This window comes from Curcuma longa, chromosome 21 (assembly GCF_044706935.1).
Source record: "Curcuma longa cultivar G26 ecotype Majalengka, Jawa Barat chromosome 21, ITB_CL_G26_1.1, whole genome shotgun sequence".
NCBI lineage: Eukaryota > Viridiplantae > Streptophyta > Magnoliopsida > Zingiberales > Zingiberaceae > Curcuma > Curcuma longa.
This window is the reverse complement of record NC_133881.1, coordinates 13972613-13992103: the sequence shown is the minus strand read 5'-3', so window position 1 is coordinate 13992103 and position 19491 is coordinate 13972613. Positions and strand designations below refer to the sequence as shown.

Sequence of the window (19491 nt, the reverse complement as noted above, 5' to 3'; positions counted from 1 at the left end):
TAATTAATATTTTATCGTCGCGGGCCCTACTTTGTTCCCCGACTGGAGTGCTGCATCACGAGCTCTCATGAACATGTAGAATTGTCTCATGGCCCAACCAAACAGCTTCAATTATTAATCGAGCAACAGTTGGTTTCTCCTTGTGTCACTGTTTAATTAATATTCCCAATCTTTATCCATCCTAATTAATTAGCATATTCCAGGTATTCTATATCTGATTTTTTTTCACATTTGTTTATCATTACTAGTTTTAAAAAAATAATTTGAATGGTGACATCATTATGACGTCATTAGCAGTGCAATTAATTAGTTCTCTTTGCATAACCCATCCACGTTATTGAAATTTTATCTATTTATCAAACTAGAATAATAATTCATATTTATTTGATTTAATTAACCAATCGGCAATCACGAGCCATATGTATAAGAAAACACAAATATTATATCATATATGCAAAAAACAGCAGTATTATTAATTATTGTCTCCTGCATATCGATCGATATCGTTCGTGCGGTGCATGCGTGCATGGGACATGCAGCTTTACGTGGGAATGGCGCGGCCACAATTAATGTGTGTATTTGGCTCTAATTGCACCACTAAACACTTCACATGAAGGGTGATATATACATTTTGATGGATATTAGTTATTATCACAGCATTTTTAATTTTAGTTTATATCGTATTAGTAAATAATCAAATAAATAATTAACACACACCTCACTTAATTAAATTAGAGATTGGAGGATTAATTAAGCTCCTTTAATTTGGGATACTAATTAATAGAATCCTTCCATTGCTAGTGCATCTTATAGAACGACAAGATGACTTTTAAGAGAACACTAAGTAAGAACATGTGTAGATTATCGCTATATTAGATGATAGTCATTAGTTAGCATACGAAGACCAATATGTAATGTCACGGAGGAGTAAGAAATAATTATGAAGGAGTCATCCTACAATTTCCCTTCTAATTATTAGTATAAAACATATAAAATTCATAAATAATTAATATTAAAATAAAATAACTCTCCTCTAAGAAAAAAATATACATACTGTAATTAGGCGGTTTGATTGGGATATAATTGTGGCATAACTCAAGGTTTTAAAAACAATATAATCTCAGTTCATTTTTTAAATAATACATGTTTTAAAGAAATATACATGTTAATTAACCTAAATAATAATAATAATGTATGCATGGCTTGCATATGCATGAAATTACGTGAAATAAAGAATGATGATAATTATTGTAATTAGACAAAGGATTAGTTGCCACCACATGGCTTACGATATGGCAGTTGGGATGTGGACAATCAATGAAATTAAAAAAAATCCATTTATAATTAATCTTATCCAATTCACATCGAGATCACATATATATCCCAAATGGATAATTTAATCGAATATGATTAATTTTATTCTCTCGTAATTAAAGAAAAGACACTTAAATTATTTACAATGAAATCACTCTAGCTGTTAATTATATTCAGAAATACAAATGTAAATATTGCAGGACAATTAAGGGTACGAGCCTAATCGACAGAGTTTGGCACATTGTGGGATGCCTAATTGTGCCATTTCGAACCGACCGATCATCGTGGATCGATCAATTGAACTCGATTGCCAACTCGAAAGTAGGTTTGAAGAGGTATAATAATAATTTTTTTATATATATTTAGCAATTTTTTTTGAGGTGATAGAAAATAAAATAAAATTAAATTAAAAAGAAAAACATTAAACCACTCTACCCCACACATATAAATTATATTTTTGGTCTCGTCTAGTGTTCGATCGACAAGGCGGGTTACGAGTGGGTCTACTCGCAAGTTTTGCCTCCTTTTAGATCACTATTAGTTCGAGTTGTCTCCTCTAACTTGTATTCCTTCATTTGTCACATTATGATTCCGACCGATTTATATTATGAGATAGCTAGAACGAGATGCATGGTCCCAATTGGGACAAATCAAGATAGCGACTTGACAAGCCAAATTGCTATACTTAAATCACCTCATGCACTAATTAATAACACATGAAAATTAAATATAATATGTTCATATATACATTGTATATATAAGGAATTTCGATATATATATATATATTATCTTATATATAATTAAAAATGAAACATAAAAATTATATGCAAGTAATTAATTGGTTGTTGAATGGGCCATATACAACACATTGCCTAAGCCCATTGGACCTGTCAAAGGTTAGTGTGTCGGATTGAATTTTTTTTAAAAAATTGTTTATCGATAAATATAAATGCATTAAATTGAATAATCAAAATTATAAATAAATTCATCAGATGCATAACAATCGAGTTAAGTTTGTAGTAATTATGTAGCTAATTAAAAAGTTATCACATGCTCACTTGCTTAGCTTAGATGATAGAACATAAGTTGACTTCTAAAATTGGTGAAGTTTAATTAAATTATAAGCTATATATAAGATTATTATACATCACAATCTATCACTAGTAATCATCGATCAATTTTTAATTAGTCCATAATTAAACATAAAAATATATTATGCATTTAAAAATAATGATCTCGGAAACATCTATTAACTCGTCTTGTAGATTTCCTTTTGTTCTCAATTGACAAATCAGAGTCAAGAAGAAGGGATGTCCATTCAGATGGATGATATCAAAATAAAAATATTATTAAAAAATTGATATGAAATTGATTCGAATTCGAACTCAACTCAAAAACTTTAAACTCAAATTCGTATAACTCGATCAACCTGAATAATTCTTCATTTTTATTATAATATTTTATTATTATCATACTAAAACATCTTAATTTTAAAAATAAAATTTAATTTAATTATAAACCTCTTGAATCATAAATTAATGTTAATTCAGATCCGAACTGAACTCAATTTAATCTAAAAATCTCAATCCGAATTTGAATTCAAAAATCTTGAATCCGAATTCGATAATTTTCAAATAGATTCGAATCAGATTCATTTTTAATCCCGTAGAGGCAAACTTTTGATACTAATAAACCTTTTTTATTTAATTATTTAAAATTGTTTTCCAGCAATATTATAATATTATATTCTTTTTCTTCTACAACTCTATAATATTATATTCAATCATACAATACGATACCTCGATATCATCGACTAGGTAGATAACTAGCGAGTGTCCGCGTGCCCTATGAAATTACGCCAGTGCCCTTCCACTTCGATCTAATCACCAAACTCGCCATCCCAGAGATAATGTGACGTCACGTTATCTTGATGAGTGTTTTTGCTAATAATTAGAGTTCAATTGATTTTCCTTCGTTGAAAATATTTTTTAGGTTATATATATTTTTTAAATTTCACTTTTCTGTTATGAGAAAAAAATTATGAAAAATGTTTTTTTATTAAAAACTATTTTAATTTTTTTATGAAAATTATAAATTATTTATGTGTTCTTTCATTCTTCATTATGACTTTTTGTTTATCTTTATAGTAAAAATATATATTTTCCCTCCAATAATCAATGTCGAAAGTATTCTTCTATATATAATTTTTTTTTTAAAAAAGAATTTTACGCAGGAATAATGTTTTATATGAACAAATGAGATATATTTTTTATTCTTATATTAAAAAACATCGTTACTTATGTTGAATCGTTTGTACCGTTATATTCACTGCTATATCAGTCGGAGCGGCCTTACACTTTCGGGGTAAAATCGTCATTATCCTTCGTTGTTTAATCTGTCGATAAATAGCGCCCAAGCGACCTCCCGGAGCACAGAACATTCCTCCGTTCGCCGATTGGTCTCCGAAGCAGAAGTAGCGATGGCGATCTCGGTCGGTCGTTCTCCTTCCTCCATTGCTCTCCTCCCAAAAGTACGCTCGTTCCTTTTCCTTCGCTCTTTCTTCCCTTGATCTGTACTTCCCTCTGTTTGCGCTGGATTTGTTTGGATAGGTTATTGTTCTTCGATTAGGTTTGCAACTGGAGATGCTCTTCGCGATCTCGTTCCATCTTCTTGCACGGAGTCCCGCGATCTTTCACGGGAGTTCGGATGTCGGGTGGCAGTGGTTCATCCCCCATCGGCACTGGTAAAGGTCCAATTTTGTGAGTTTTCATGTGATTATTTAGTTGGATGAGGATATCAGTAGCTCCATGTTTTTTTTTGGTGTTCCTAGATTTGAGCAACGAGCTGGATTTTGTTTCTAGCTTCAGCGAGATTGTCCCTGATACCGTGGTCTTCGATGATTTCGAGAGGCATGCCTCGGTTAATCCTTGTTTTTGCTGTTCAAATTCACCTTTTTTTACTCTGACTTCCTGTTCATTTTATTTCGACGTGGAATCCGGCCGCAGGTTCCCTCCTACAGCTGCCACGGTAAGCTCTTCACTTCTCCTGGGGATTTGCAGCCTTCCTGACACCAAGTTTAAGGTGAGAAATTCTGAAATTCTGAAAAAATGTGAACTAAATTTGTTATAGCAGTATAATTTGTGAACTTATTGATGGTAGAGTGCCATAGAGACAGCATTGGCTGCTAGTGAATGCTTCGGACTAGAGGATTCTAGCGAACGGTCGTCTTGGTTTTTCGACAGGGTTTGTTATTACACTACTCTACTTTATATAGATGGATGATCTTCTACGAAATTCTTTGTTTCATTTTTTCATACTATAATAAGAGGCAATAATGAACTTGGTAAATTGGCAGGCCTTAGTGAATGTGGGAGCTGAGTTAGTTAGATCTGTCCCTGGGAGGGTGTCAACAGAAGTTGATGCTCGCTTAGCTTATGATACCCAAGGCATAATTCATAAGGTAAGGTTAATCATCTTGGATTTTTTTGCTTGCTTGATACGAGGTGTTGGCTTGTTGATTGCTTTGTCTTTGTATTTTGTTTGCAGTTAGATTCATGCTAAACCTGTCTGGATTAGTCCATGATATATTTTCTACAAACCCCATATCCTCCAACTGTAGCATTTTCTTGCTACTGTATACACCTCGTCTTTTTTGTGGGTTGAAAAAAGTAGTCTGGGAGCACGCCTCTTGGCAAGAATCCAGATTATTTTTAAAATCATCAAATGGACGACTAATGTTTTTATTATTCTTCAAAGGGACCCCCACCATCTCTAATATGCCCATTTTACCACTCTTTTGGTTGCACTAAGATTGAAAAAAGTTCATTTTTACTAATTTCTCTTGTAACTTTAGACTCGCTACAAGTGAATATTTACATAAAACTGCCTCCATTACTAATTTAAAGAAAAACTGTTTGTTTTTATAAGAGTCAGGATGATTTTTGTTTCAGTTGATAAAAGTGAACAGTTCATTGAAACTGTTCACTTGTAATCAATATGGATAAAGAGAGGAACAATTGTTATACTTGAGGCAATAGGATGCTACTTTGATAATTATCCTTTTCATGATTTGAAGTATAAAGGTCACTTCTTTGATATAAAGGTCACCCTTGTGATTTTTATCCCAAGGCTCGTACCATTATGGGGCCTTGTGGTGGTCACTGGATGTTAACTTGCATTTCGGATTAGGAGTTTGTTTGGCTGCTCAAAAGCCAAACTAGCTTTGTGACAAGGGTACTCTCTTTTAATTAAAGGTAGTTCATCATTGTAATTTCTTTGGATACTCTTATTATAGTTTGGATTTGATCCCTGTTCGAAGCATTTGTTCACATAGGGGACCATCGATTAATGTATCAAATTGATCTGATGCGTGTAGCACTTTTTGCAATGGAATGCCAGGTCAATCAACTGTTGAAGCTATACAATGAATTAGAGGTTTCTCCACAGCGTTTACTTTTCAAAATTCCTTCAACTTGGCAAGTAAGACATGAATTTAGTTTATCTAGAATTTCTAATGTTGAATGAATTAGCATGCTAATATTGGTTGATTCATGTTCAATCTATTGTCTTTGATTAAAGATTTCCCCCCTACTATATTCAGGGAATAGAGGCCTCTAGATTACTGGAATTGGAAGGAATACAAACCCATTTAACCTTTGTATACAGGTATTTACATTTCCTAATAATTCAAAAAAAAAAAAGACTAGTTCATCAAAATTGAAGATTAAGAATTTGGCTGGACAATGAAATTGTTCTCGAGTAAAAAAGAATTTGTTAAAAGAGAAGAAAAATAGAAAAAGTATTTACTATACTTTTTTTTTTTGCAAAAAGAGAACAAAAACTTGAATATATTAGGAATTGAACAATTTTCTGAGAAAATAAGAAGCTATTTAAACATTTCCTAAACAAACATATTAGTCTATATTTCAGGTGAATCGATTGACCTTGTGTTAGCTTTTGTGGTTCCAAATTTAAACAAAATGGGAGGTTAAACACATATTATTTATTCATTATTGATTAACCATGGTGAGTGGTTATAGCTTTTATTGGATCAAGTGATCCCATAACCTCTGACATGGTTCTGCCCCTAGACTTGGGCATTTAAACATTCATTTCCCATAAATAAGATACTGACATATATACACAGTCATAATTTTTAAAAATAAAACTTGCAACATATTCTGTGTCAAGTTTTAAGCAAATGCATTGTCAATCATTTTATAAAAACACTATTGGTATTTTTATTATGGAAATGTTGTTGATTAACTGCAGATTTTATATGCCTGACCTATGAAAAAATTCTTGATCTCATTCCTCCATTTTTTTCTAAGAGAATTTCAATACTAAAAGTAATAGAAGTTCCGTGTTTCTTTTCTCATTTTATTGGCATTGTTTGATTTTCGTGCATTTGAATAATTAACTGCTTGCTATTGTTTACTAGTTCAAATGCAAAATCATGTCGTTTGGGTACTCCTTGTTGATTGCACATAGACAAAGCTTGGCCTTTTGCCTTTATCTATTTAATTAAAGAGGATTTTTAAAATTCCAACTTAGCTTCTTGTTGCTCATTGGATTGTATCATTCATTACCTTGCAACAACGATAACATGTGTAGCTGTCATTTTTATGCTGGCAATTCCATCTTTGGGCTGTTCTGATCTTTAATGTTTTTGCATCCTTTGAAGTTTTCCTCAAGCAGCAGCTGCAGCTCAAGCTGGTGCATCTGTTATCCAGATATTTGTTGGCCGTATTAGGGTAATTCTTATGTTGATTTATTATGCCTTAAAGTGAATATTCTTATAGTCAATATGAAAGTGCACTTCAGGATTGGGCTCGCAATCACTCTGGTGATCGCGAGATTGAATCTTCTAGCAAGAATGGAGAAGATCCTGGATTGGCTTTGGTAAGTTCAATTGTTCTCATTGGGTGAAAGTTTATGTAAGAATTGATATTATGTGGCTAATGAGACAGCAATACCTCGTGAAGAGCCTCATGTAAATGACTTTCCTACAGAAAATATAACTCTATCCGAGTGGTTTATCAGAATCATTTCCAAAAGCATGTTAGAATAAGATTATAAACACTTCATTGGTCAACATTTTGTAGATCAAAGTAATCAATATAACAAGCTTATCTAATAAAAAATTAAATTGGAACATTGAAAATAATGTTTATAAAAATAAGTTTTATGCCTCCTCTTATATAGGCTAATAATACAAGATAAGAGATAACTAGTCCATGTGGGATTATCATTCTCACAAATTTTCAAATGCAATATACAGCCAATGGTGAATTCAGGAACCAACAATAATTAATTTGTGAAAATATTATTATGATAAACATAATATTATCATAAAAAAGATTATTACATTCTTTATTACCACACTAGGTCTAGAATAAAGAGTCTCACATCTTGACATTATATAATCATGAGACTTTAGGAATATTTATATATCTAAATGTTTAGTCACCCGTTGAATAGAATGCCACATAAGGATGAATTTTAAATTATTTAATTTTTCTTCTTTTAATTGAACTATATAATTCTGAATAAAATATTACTCATCAAAAATAATAAAAAAAGATAATATAATAGGGCTAATATTTGGAAAAGCTATGAACACTACACTATGTTTCACCGAGAGTAATTTTCTTATAAAAAATGATCTATTACATTTGTGATTACATATAAAAATTATCATATTGAACAAAATTTGTAGAGAAAAGACTGAGTAAAAATATTTTTTTAAAAATGGCTAAAAATAGTGCACTTAAGAATATTAAGTGTAATGTTTCATTTAATATTTAAAGACTTATAAGCAGCCTAAGGATTATAAACTTTTCTCAATGAGCCCACTGAGCTCTGCTTATATCCACCGTAGATATAGCTAAAGACAATTTTTTGCAAGGCCAAGTTTTCAAATGATTTGCTAAAGAGGGAAGTAAGGTAGGTAAATAAATTTCTAGGGAAGGATAGGTAAGTAATCACTCACTTGTGTTTTCTTGGAGTGAATGAAAGTATGAGAGAAATGTTTTCCTTGGTGAGAAAGAAAGAGGAGAGAAATATGTTTCTTCTGAAATTGATTTTGTATACAGGTAGACAATATAAAACTTATTTAAAAATAGGCTGATATTTGCCTCTTTTTTTTAATAACAATGCAGGTTGAGAAAACTTACAACTACATTCACAAGTATGGCTACAAGTCAAAGCTGATGGCAGCTGCAGTTCGGAACAAGCAGGATTTATTTAGCCTCCTTGGGTAGCCTTTGTTCTATCTTCTTGTATATTATGGGATTTGCTTTTCTCCTGTCAATTGAACCTTAGAAATGTTTCTCAGAATTGATTACATAATTGCACCTCTAAAGATTCTAGAGTCCCTAAAAGAATCTGTTACTGATCCCGAGGAAAGTTATTCTTATGTGAGAAGGTTAGCACCAGGGTCTGCTAGGGTGTACAATTTTACAGAAGAAGAGGTAATTAATTATCCTTTTTTGAATGTGTTTGTGATTCATTTTCATCAAATTTATAGTATGCTTGTTTTAAGATAGCCGTTTGATTTTACAAATTAATATTATGCGTGCCAACTGGTGAGGAGTTCCCCCACCAAATCCGCCCCTGAATCCTGTAGTTATGAACACAACCATACTTTCTATTACTCTGTTACATCCCATATTCTTATTTCAGTTTATGAAAGATAAAGGTACTTTAGATGCATGGACCATGAGATTGATTTCATTTTTGTCTAGGCACTTCGATTGCTATGTTGCTTCTATTCATTAATTAAGTCAACCATTACAACCAAGCCCAAGTACCTTGTAACAAATCTAGCCAATTGAGATTTTGACTGTACAATCTGCTACTTTTTTTACTTGCCTGCACTCCCAAATTTATATTTATGTTCAGTTCCCATTTCATGCAGGAATTGAGATGTTGAATTGGGAGTCTTGCAATTAGTATAATTAGAACTGAAGTCTGTTAAAATGATAACTATTTATACCTTGAAGTTATCAAGTCAAAGGCTTAAGTTGAGCAAAACAAATTGGTGCATTGATCAAGGGGAGTACTTGATGATGTTGGACGTCAAAGGCCTCCTTCCTCTTGTTATATTATATTTAACCCATGCATTTAAGGAAAGATTCAACAATCTTAAAGCCTAAGAGAGAGCTCAAATGTCAAGATATTTCAATTGGGAGCTTCTTAGTATTTAAGCATATTATATTGATGATGTAGAACTTGAGAGGGGGACACTACATTAGATGTGACTATATACTGATTCAAATCCACAACCTTTAGTCAAAAATCCTTAACATCCAACTCACTTACCACTAGATTTAGCAATGGTTAGCTCTTCCTATTTTCTGCGAGAGAATGACAAGTCACTTAGGTCTTTAGGTTGGGACATCTTACTATTTAAGCATATTGTAGGAACCTTATTTGGAGTTACGAGATTAACAGGTGAAGGTTTCCTCCCCTCACTTTCTACGAGATGTGAGATTGTTTGGCTAAGGTTTTGCCCTCCACACTTTCTACTCTTTACAAAACATCAACATCAAAATTGTCTGTTGATTCATATGCAAAGATTCACTGTTATATTGCATGAGGAAACTGCTTCACACGTTTGTCTTCCATGCCACAGCTTGTGAAGTGGGATCAAAGGAGTTTTGCGTCGGCAATTGGACCTGCTGCAGAGGAGCTTCTGGCTGCTGGTCTCGAAGGGCATGCCAACCAGACAAGGCGCATGGAAGAGCTTTTTGGGAAGATCTGGCCACCGCCCAATGTCTAAGCCTCATACCTTTCTGAAGATAGAGCTGCCAATGAAACATTCAAGTTGGAAGATAAAAATTTAGTGGCACCAGGTTTTCTTGGATTATCTAGGTTATGTATGAGCCAGTTCTGAACATACATCAGTTCAAGACGATCAGTTCCATCAAAATCGATTCAATTTGTCGAATCGAGAATTAAATACCAGTTCGATAGCCATGTATTTTTGTCTTTATTTCTTTCTTAACGACGTTCAGATTCTCAGGCCTTTGCTCGGAGATTGAACAGAAGGAGTTTGAAGGAGATTTAAGGTAGGCTAAGTGAGTTACATTAACTCTGGATCTTGTTTTAGGATAGTTTTAAATGAGCTAAATGAGGTAGTTACATGTTCCTTTGCGTGGTAGTTATCAGATTATCATCGTATTTAAGTGTGTTACTAAGGATGTTTAAATGACGGAGTATTATTTAATGGCTAAATGTGACAAGATTGGTCAGAGGATAAGGCTTGAATTTGATTTGTAAATTGTTATTATTTTCGTATATTATAATTGGATATCCACGACAAACTCAAAATCACCTCATTGATTACTCTACTTTCTCACTTATTGTCAGTCTCGCGATCAAATTAAACTAATTGAATTAATTAATTTTTTAATAAATAAAATTGATTAAATTTTATTATTAAAATTGAATAAATTAATTAATTTGATTGATTATTGAATTAATTGAATTTTTTAATAGTTCATCGGTACTGATTACACAGTCTAGTCAGTTTGATATATTTTCTTTTAATATATTTATTCAAAATAAATACGACTTCTTCTTTAATAGTTAATACTCATATTTTTTTTTTTGAACCAACTGAACTAATTGAATTTTTCAATAAAAATCGAGCAAATCGAATTGATATTTTATCGGTTAATTCAGTTTTTAACCGAATTAATCGATTTTTTTTAATATTATAAAAATTTTACTAATTAATTAAAAGTTTATAAATTTATTTACTTAAAATTTATAAATTATTTTTTCCTAATTTGAATAATTCAGTTTATTCGGTTTAACTGAATAAAAAATTTTAAAACCAAAACCGAATAAAATTAATTGATTTTAAAAAAAATAATCAAAATTTTGAAATAACCGAACAGAATTTTTTAATTCGGTCGGTGCGGTCGATTTATTCAGTTTAACCGAATTTTTACTCACCCCTAATTTTGACGGCAAGTTCCGACAAATGCGGATTTTTTGGCGGCCTATTCCGATAAAAGCGGATATATATACACGTGCGCCCGCCAATGAGTTTTTGAATTTTTTGTTTTTGGCAGTGACTTCCGATAAAAGCGGATGTATATATATCGAGGAGTGGAGGAGAGAGTCCGATCATTCCACTACCAAACCAAAACCCAAGCTAAAGGATTAGTCTCCGTCGTCTCCTTTCCCTTCCTCTGCATAAGGGAAGCCACCGCGAGCCACTATTCCAGTTGCTATCATAGAAGAAATAGCAACTTGGAAAATAGTATCAGTCTCAGCAAATGGCAAGATCCGCCTTAGAAGAGTAGTCGGCGATCAAACGAAGCCACATACAACATTCACAGAACAAAATTCTGTTATGTGAATTCCAAGTTCCTCTTTTAAGTCCCTGCTGTAGCCTCTGGATAAAGGGGGTGTTTGGTTTTAAGTTGTATTTTTTCAACGGAAAGTTGGGGTTGAAAATATGTAAATGTATAGTTGGGGTTGAGAAAAGGTTGAGAAAATGTAAATGTAAATGGAGTGTTTGGTGAATATGAAGTTGAGTTGTATTTTGGATGCCCATTTACTTATTTACCCTTACTAAAAACTTGAAAAAATTCTTATATATTTTTTACAAGGGTAGATGTATAATTTGAATTTTCAGGTTGGCAAAAAGGACGGTCCTTTTTGCCAACCCCCAATTTTCCATTACCCCAACCTCATATGTACATTCACCATCTAAACCCAAACACCCATATGATGTCCATTGCACAAATTTTAAGAACTCAACTGAACATTTACATTTGGAGAACCTTAAACCAAACACCCCTGAGAGAATTTCAATTAGAAAATTCTGTTAAGAATTTCTGAAATTCTATTAAGAATTTTTCCTATGAAAAATTCTGTTAAGGATTTCTGTTAAGAAATTTTGTTAAGAATTTCCATTATGAAATTCTGTTAAGAATTCTATTTCTTCTAAATCCTAAATAAAATTTTATTATGATTTTTTCATATAAATTTTGTTAAGAAATTTTGTTAAAAAAATAACAAAACTTAATTAAGAAATTTTATTAATAAATTAACGAAATTTTATTAATAGATTTTGTTAAGATAATAATAAAATTTAGTTAAGATAATAACATAATAATTTAGTTAAGAAAATTTATTAAGAAACTAATAAAATCTTATCAAGAGATTTTATTAGATTTTTTCTAACTAAATCTGAATAACTAAATCTAAATATTTTCATCAAAAGATTAACACTTTGATGATTCAAAAATAAAAATATCAAGAGATTTGATTTAATATATTCTTTTTACTATTCTAAATTTCATTGTGTTCTGGTCTATCGGTTTATTTAGAAGAAATTCTTTAGAGAAAGAGGTTTAGATATATGCTGCTTAGGATTAATGTGTTGCCTCGGAATAAACTTTGATGTGGAGCTTAAAATCAAGTGTTCTACTTCTGGATTGTAATGGGATCATATTAGTTACACTTGCGGTTATTAAGAATATATTATCAATGAAGTATCGTATCAAGGTAACCGAGGCAATTACTATATAATTGCTCTGATCGACATAACCGAATTGATACTCGAGTGATAAATTATCACAAGAGAGCAAGAATCAAATTTACTCTTTTGAAATCGCTATGAGATCGATATTGAAAGACACCCGGAGTAAACATCTTCCCTTTTTTAATTTGCTACAAGATAGGTGAGGCATTTGAGTTGGTTTGGTGAGGTTGCACACTCATCATGCATGCAACAATAATAAAAACCTTTCATTGAATGAAATTGTATTGTTTACACCAGCAGCCGCAGGACGAGAGCAACCCTGAGTTTGTTCTTGAGGTCGTCACTCTTTTCTTTGAGGATTCTGAGAAGCTCCTCAATGAGCTAAGCAGGACGCTGTGAGCCATCTCTCTCTGCCCTGAAAACCCTAGCGAGTCCTGTTCCATTGTTCATCATATCTACTATCCTTAGCTTGTTCTCTTGCTCTCCAGAGACCAGCAGGCTGTGGACTTCAAGAAAGTGGATGCCCATGTTCACCAGTTGAAAGGCAGCAGTGCCAGGTTTTAATTAACATTTGAAAACAATACAATTATATTTCTTACGACTGCTCTGAATCAATCTCCTTCACATACATACATACACCTTGGATTTCACCTTGTAGCATTGGAACTCAAAGGGTTAAAAATGTCTGTGTGGCCTTTCGCAGCTTCTGTGAGGAAATGAATCAGGAAGGGTCAGTAGTGCCATGCATGCTGTCTCAATTTTGATTCATCTACTTCTCATTGATACTTTGCATCTTCATTCACTCTATTGCAGGTGCCTCAGGTGCCTACAGCAAGTCAAGAATGAGTACTTCCTGGTGAAGAACAAGCTGGAAACTCTCTTCGCGGTAGGATCGATCGATCGATGAACTCTTTGTCTGCTCTATATCACATGGAACTAACTTAATACATTTTGATCTTGAATTGCAGCTGGAGCAGCAGATTGTGGCTGCTGGTGGATCAGTCCCCATGATGTGGTAGCAGTAGTATCTAGCTAGTAGAAGAACAATGGCAATAGAAGATGATGTGTTCTTGCCAAATTGCTCAAGTTTTTTTTGTTTATGCCAAAGATTGAAACTTAATTGTGAGATTGTTAGCTTTGGAACTATATGGTGCACTTATTGAACGTCGATTTTAGATGTTTTTCATATTCATTTAATGGTGGTCTTGCACAAAAGCATCAAAGGAAAGGGAAGAAGGAGATTGCTTAATTGTGTATGATGTTGGATTAATTCTTTGCTTGTTTAACTAGATTTTTGTATCGTGAGATCGATCGGAGATAACTAAGGAAATTATGTTCTCTCTTGTTTAATTTAACTAGTTTCCAATATTGAAACATTTATTATCATATTCATGATTTTGTTTATTTTTTAATGAAATTAAAACAAAAAAATGGCCAAGACCAGTGTCAACCTCTCAATCATCTTGCGCTTATTCGTCAGGCATGAGATTTGCGGGCCGGGCTCTCGCATTGGTCCGTTTACAGCTTCATCGGCCTTCCAGCGTTGGGCCAAAAAACTCAATAACGGGCCCAAAAGTATTAATGGGCTAGACCCGCACGCCCACCAACGAGTTTTTTTTTTGGCGGTCAGTTCCGATGAAAGCGGCTACATATATATTTATATATATGTCGAGGAGAGGAGTCGTCCGATTATTCCACCACCAAAGCGAAAGGATCAGTCGTCGTCTTCCTTCCTTCGCCGGCGCCGCCAACCGAGTTCTTCATGGCGATCTCCTCGTCCAAAACGCTGGACCACTGGCGGGAGGTCTTCCGGACTGCCGGCGAATCGGACGTCTTCCGCGTCATCCGACAAGGCATCCGCGTCGCTGCCTCCAATCACCCTGACGAGTTCAGGATCAGGAAGGATAAGATTGTACAGATGCTCCTCACCGCGCTTCCCCGCGTCGAGAAGGCCGACGAGGGCCATCGCGACGCCGTCAAAGCGATGGAGGAGGAGGAGGAGGAGGAGGAGGAGGAGTCTGGCCGTGGCAACCCCGTCGAGAGCGTTGGAGCTTTATCGGCTGCACGGACGACTCCTCCCTTCGCAGAAGGGGAACCACCGCGAGCCGCTGTTCCTGTTGCCGTCGTCGAAGAAAAAGCAGAGACGAAGAGGCAAGAAACCTGGAAAATAGTGTCAGCCTCAGCAAATGGCATCAAGATCCGCCTTAGAAGAGTAGTCGACGACGATCAAACGAAGCCATCGAAACCACAGACATCATTCACAGAGCATCGAGTACCTGATGAGCCTCGCAATGATCAAGAAGCTGGGTCGCATCATCCTGAACCAGCTCGCAATGATCATCAGCCGGAAGGGTCGCTTCGATCTAATCTGGAAGCGGCAAAGCGCAGACTCAGCAAAGACTGGTCATACCGACCATATGAGCCGAGTTCGAAGAAGTTCTGCAGAAGGCCTCTCCAATTCAGGATCTCCGGAGCTCGGTTGCGATAATTAAATTAATTTTGTGCTTGCTTCAGGAGCTAGAGCTTCCAGCTGCATGCTTGCTCACTTCAGCAGCTGTAGAAGGCATGCACAGTCTTGATGATTACACAATCCCCATCCGATCGACAATTGCAGCAAATTAATTAGCTATTTAGTTAATTAATGTTTCTTGATTTGTTTTGTTTAGAACATCGATTGATGTTTCTCTCTCTGGATTTGTCTGATGCAACGGGGAAGACTCGTTATAATTGAGGGACACACTTAACTTGTAAAATATTCTTTTTGCGTCCTTCAATTTTAAACTAAAAAAGATAATTTTTTTTTTTTAAAAAAATTAACGAATCAAACTGGATTAAACCCAATCAAAATAAGAAAATAAAAAAAATTTATTTCATCTATAAATTTTCTATAAAAATCATTGCTGATCTTAAAAAGTTTAATTTTTTTTAAAAAAAAATTACATCATTAAGTTCAGGATAATCTCTTAAATTTATGTATATCTATTTTAAAAAGTTTAAAACTTTAATAAAAAATTTTAAAATACAAGATAAAATTAATTTTAAAATATAAATTAAAGGAGCGTTAATTATTAAAAAATAATTTTTTTATTATTTTAAAAATATTTTTTAATAATTAATTATAAAAAATGAAACAAAACTAAAAAGAAAAATCAAATTTTAAGAATTTAAAAAATAAAAAAAATTGATATTGCTTTGGTGGAAACATCATCATTTTGGTGCCATTTTTATTAAAGAATAATCATCACTTGATTTTGTTAAAATTATCATAGCATGGTTATTTCGTTAAAACATTTTCTTATATTAATGTTGATTTTATTAAAACATCATCATATTAATATTGATTTTCTTCTAAACATCATCAATTTCCTCAAAGCATCATTACTTTAGTATTGATTTCTTTAAAATATTATCACTATGATACTAGCTAATTTGCTAAAGCATCATCATCTTAATATTTTCATCAAAACATTACCACTTTGATGATTCAAAAATAAAAATAATCAAGAGATTTGATTTAATAGATTCTTTTTGCTCTTCTAAATTTCATTGTGTTCTGGTCTATCGGTTTATTTAGAGGAAATTGTTTAGAGAAAGAGGTTTAGATGCTGCTTAGGGTTAATGTGTTGCCTCGGAATAAACTTTGATGTGGAGCTTAAAATCAAGTGTTTCTGCTTGTGGATTGTAATGGGATCGTATTAGTTACATTTGCGGTTATTAAAAATATATTTTCGATGAAGCAATATCGTATCATGGTAGGTGAGGCAATTGCGATTATAATTGCTTCCATGAACATAATAACCCAGTTGGTACTCGAGTGATAGATTATCACAGGAGAGCAAGAATCAAATGTCATCCGGAATGAGCATCGATCTTCCATTTTTGCTACAAGATAGGTGAGGCAATTGAGTTGGTTTAGTGAGGCAGCACTGATCATGCAACAATAATAAAAACCTTAATTGCATTGAATGAAATTGTATATATCTCACACACCAGACAAATCCAGAAACAGAAACATAAGTGTACGCTTTTCTAAAGAAAATAAAAGGAAACAAATCAAGAAACATGAAATTAATTCACACTCATGCATTAGTCATGTTCCTCCTCTCAGAAGAAACATCCCAAACAAAAGACAACTTCCTGTCAGTATTTTGTGAAGGGGTGTTCGAGAGAAAACCATTTAGTTCATTCCTTCTCTTCATTTGAAAGTCTGATCGAGATATTTTTTGTTCACTTGATAAATTTCCAACAAAGAAGCAAAATAGAATGAAATACTTTACATATGTCCAATATGCAGGAGGATATTAAACAGTCTTCAGAAACGTGAGATTATAGTGAACAATATCCATGCAAATGGAAAATAAAAGCAATAATGTGTGAGCTTGATGCATGGAGACGAGGGATGCGGAGAATGTACATCGAATCAGGTTTTATGCACAGAAGATATTTGGGACGATTAGTCGGAACCGAAAGTGCATGTTCTCCCCGCTGTAGGTCATATAAAGGAAACCGTCATCGTCCTTGTGTTCCTCATAGATCGCAGACATCATGGAAGCTAAAGAAAAAATATCAACGTACACTTTGTGATGAGAATAAAAATGTAATGTGTAACTTCAGTGATAGTATCTTACCGGTGGGTGGTAGTTATTTCTTAACGAAGATGAAGATGGCCTTCTCAGCGCTAAGGTTAATTCTCTTGCGAACCACATAAACTTGTCCCATCAAGTTATACACCAGATTGAATATCTAGGAAAAAAACATTCATCAGTTGAAATGGACTGGATGAACAAATCTGGTCAAAAATGATGAAGTATCAAACTAACTCAGCTTCAACATCAACAACTCGCATTATGGTAACAAAGTAGCGTAATATATAATACAGAAACTAAAAGACTACTAGAAAACAGAAGGAAAAAAAAACTTATTAGGGATGTTTGTTGAAGAATCAGTAAAGGGTGAGAAGTTACAGCCCCTACTGCTTGCTGGATATATATCAGGCAGCAGCAGCAGCAGCAAATCAAACAGAGTTAATTAGTCCAATCTTCCTGGCATCGCCAAAGTGGAGACTTTGCACATGCTATATATATATATCACTCGAAATGTGCATATCAACTAAAAAATTTTCGTTAAATTAACTATAAAGTCTCACTTTCATTTCCCTCTATCCCTTGTGTATTCAACTCTAATCAATTCAATTCATATGTATGATCTCAATCCATTTTCTCATCGATTGAAACTATTGTAACTATTTCTCAAATTAAATAATAACATTTGTTTAGTTTACTCTTTCTAATAATCTCAAATATCCAATTTGAACTTCTTAGATTTGCTATACTATTATTTGTACGTACCATGTTTTGCTAGAAATCATACAGTTTCAAATTATGTTTATAATTTATATTTATTTTTATTTATAAAAATTTATATATAATTTCATATCAAATTTATTTTAAATTTTATCTCAATTTTTTTTCTAAATATTATATTTTATTAAAATAAAATAGATTAATATTTTCATAGTAAATCCATCTTTGAGTTATCTAAATTTCGACAGAAATTATACAGTCTCAAATTTTATTAATAATTCATATTTATTTTTATTTATAAAAATCTATATATAATTTCGTATCAAATTTATTTAAATTCCGTCTCAATTTTTTTCTTTCAAATGTTATATATTATTAAAGTGAAACGGATTAATAATTTTGTAGCAAATCCGTCTCTAATTTATCAAAATTTAAAATAGATTTTAATTACACCTTAAATTTTTATTAAATTTTAAACTAATATTTTGAAATATATCATATGATCTTAAATTTCGTTTATAATTTGTATTTATTTTGATCTTGAATTGCAGCTGGAGCGGCAGATTGTGGCTGCTGGTGGATCAGTCCCCATGATGTGGTAGCAGTAGTATCTAGCTAGTAGAAGAAGAACAATGGCAATAGAAGATGATGTGTTCTTGCCAAATTGCATGCTCAAGTTTTTTTGGTTTATGCCAAAGATTGAAACTTAATTATTGTAAGATTGTTAACTTTGGGAACTATATGGTGCACTTATTGGATGCCGATTTTTCGATGTTTTTCATATTCATTTAATGGTGGTCTTGCACAAAAGCATCAAAGGAAAGGGAAGAAGGAGATTGCTTAATTGGTTATGATGTTGGATTAATTCTTTGCTTGTTTAACTAGATTTTTGTATCGTGAGATCGATCGGAGATAACTAAGGAAATTATGTTCTCTTTTGTTTAATTAACTAGTTTCCAATATTGAAACATTTATTATCATATTCATGATTTTATTTATTTTTTTAATGAAATTAAAACAAAAAATGGCCAAGACCAGTGTCAACCTCTCAATCATCTTGCGCTTATTCATCAGGCATGAGATTTGCGGGCCGGGCTCTCGCATTGACCCATTTACTGCTTCATCGGCCTTCCGGCGTTGGGCCAAAAAACTCAATAACGGGCCCAAAAGTATTAATGGGCTCGACCCGCACGTGCGCCCGCCAACATTTTTTTTTTTTTTTTTGCGGTCAGTTCCGATGAAAGCGGCTACATATATTTTTATATCGAGGAGAGGAGGAGTCCGATTATTCCACCACCAAAGCGAAGGATCAGTCTCCCGTCGTCTTCCTTCCTTCGTCGACGCCGCCAACCGAGTTCTCCATGGCGATCT

At 33.2% G+C, this 19491-nt stretch overlaps 2 protein-coding genes across 2 annotated transcripts; both read left to right on the top strand.

Moving 5' to 3' along the window:
• Positions 1-3780: 3780 nt before the first annotated feature.
• On the top strand, positions 3781-10276 carry LOC141815357 (uncharacterized). The gene is made up of 13 exons (XM_074703302.1): positions 3781-3844; positions 3943-4057; positions 4145-4223; positions 4320-4395; positions 4474-4557; positions 4670-4774; positions 5713-5793; positions 5915-5979; positions 6998-7067; positions 7138-7215; positions 8475-8572; positions 8651-8786; positions 9950-10276. Exons 1-13 carry the CDS (start codon positions 3794-3796, stop codon positions 10094-10096), a joined length of 1185 nt encoding a protein of 394 aa, XP_074559403.1. The 5' UTR covers positions 3781-3793; the 3' UTR covers positions 10097-10276.
• A 2814-nt stretch (positions 10277-13090) lies between these two features.
• On the top strand, positions 13091-13864 carry LOC141815234 (histidine-containing phosphotransfer protein 1-like). Its single transcript, XM_074703144.1, has 5 exons — positions 13091-13212; positions 13306-13374; positions 13476-13547; positions 13631-13703; positions 13786-13864. Exons 1-5 carry the CDS (start codon positions 13091-13093, stop codon positions 13834-13836), a joined length of 387 nt encoding a protein of 128 aa, XP_074559245.1. The 3' UTR covers positions 13837-13864.
• The last annotated feature ends 5627 nt before the right edge of the window (positions 13865-19491 follow it).

What these genes read in the sequence shown, in the direction of transcription:
- LOC141815357 (XM_074703302.1), top strand. Translation starts at nt 3,794, where the DNA reads ATGGCGATCTCGGTCGGTCGTTCTCCTTCCTCCATTGCTCTCCTCCCA. An exon ending in CCATTGCTCTCCTCCCAAAA is followed by an intron (nt 3,845 to 3,942) that starts GTACGCTCGTTC and finishes TTCTTCGATTAG; the next exon opens with GTTTGCAACTGGAGATGCTC. An exon ending in AAATTCCTTCAACTTGGCAA is followed by an intron (nt 5,794 to 5,914) that starts GTAAGACATGAA and finishes TACTATATTCAG; the next exon opens with GGAATAGAGGCCTCTAGATT.
- LOC141815234 (XM_074703144.1), top strand. Translation starts at nt 13,091, where the DNA reads ATGAAATTGTATTGTTTACACCAGCAGCCGCAGGACGAGAGCAACCCT. An exon ending in GAGGAAATGAATCAGGAAGG is followed by an intron (nt 13,548 to 13,630) that starts GTCAGTAGTGCC and finishes ACTCTATTGCAG; the next exon opens with GTGCCTCAGGTGCCTACAGC. An exon ending in AGCTGGAAACTCTCTTCGCG is followed by an intron (nt 13,704 to 13,785) that starts GTAGGATCGATC and finishes CTTGAATTGCAG; the next exon opens with CTGGAGCAGCAGATTGTGGC.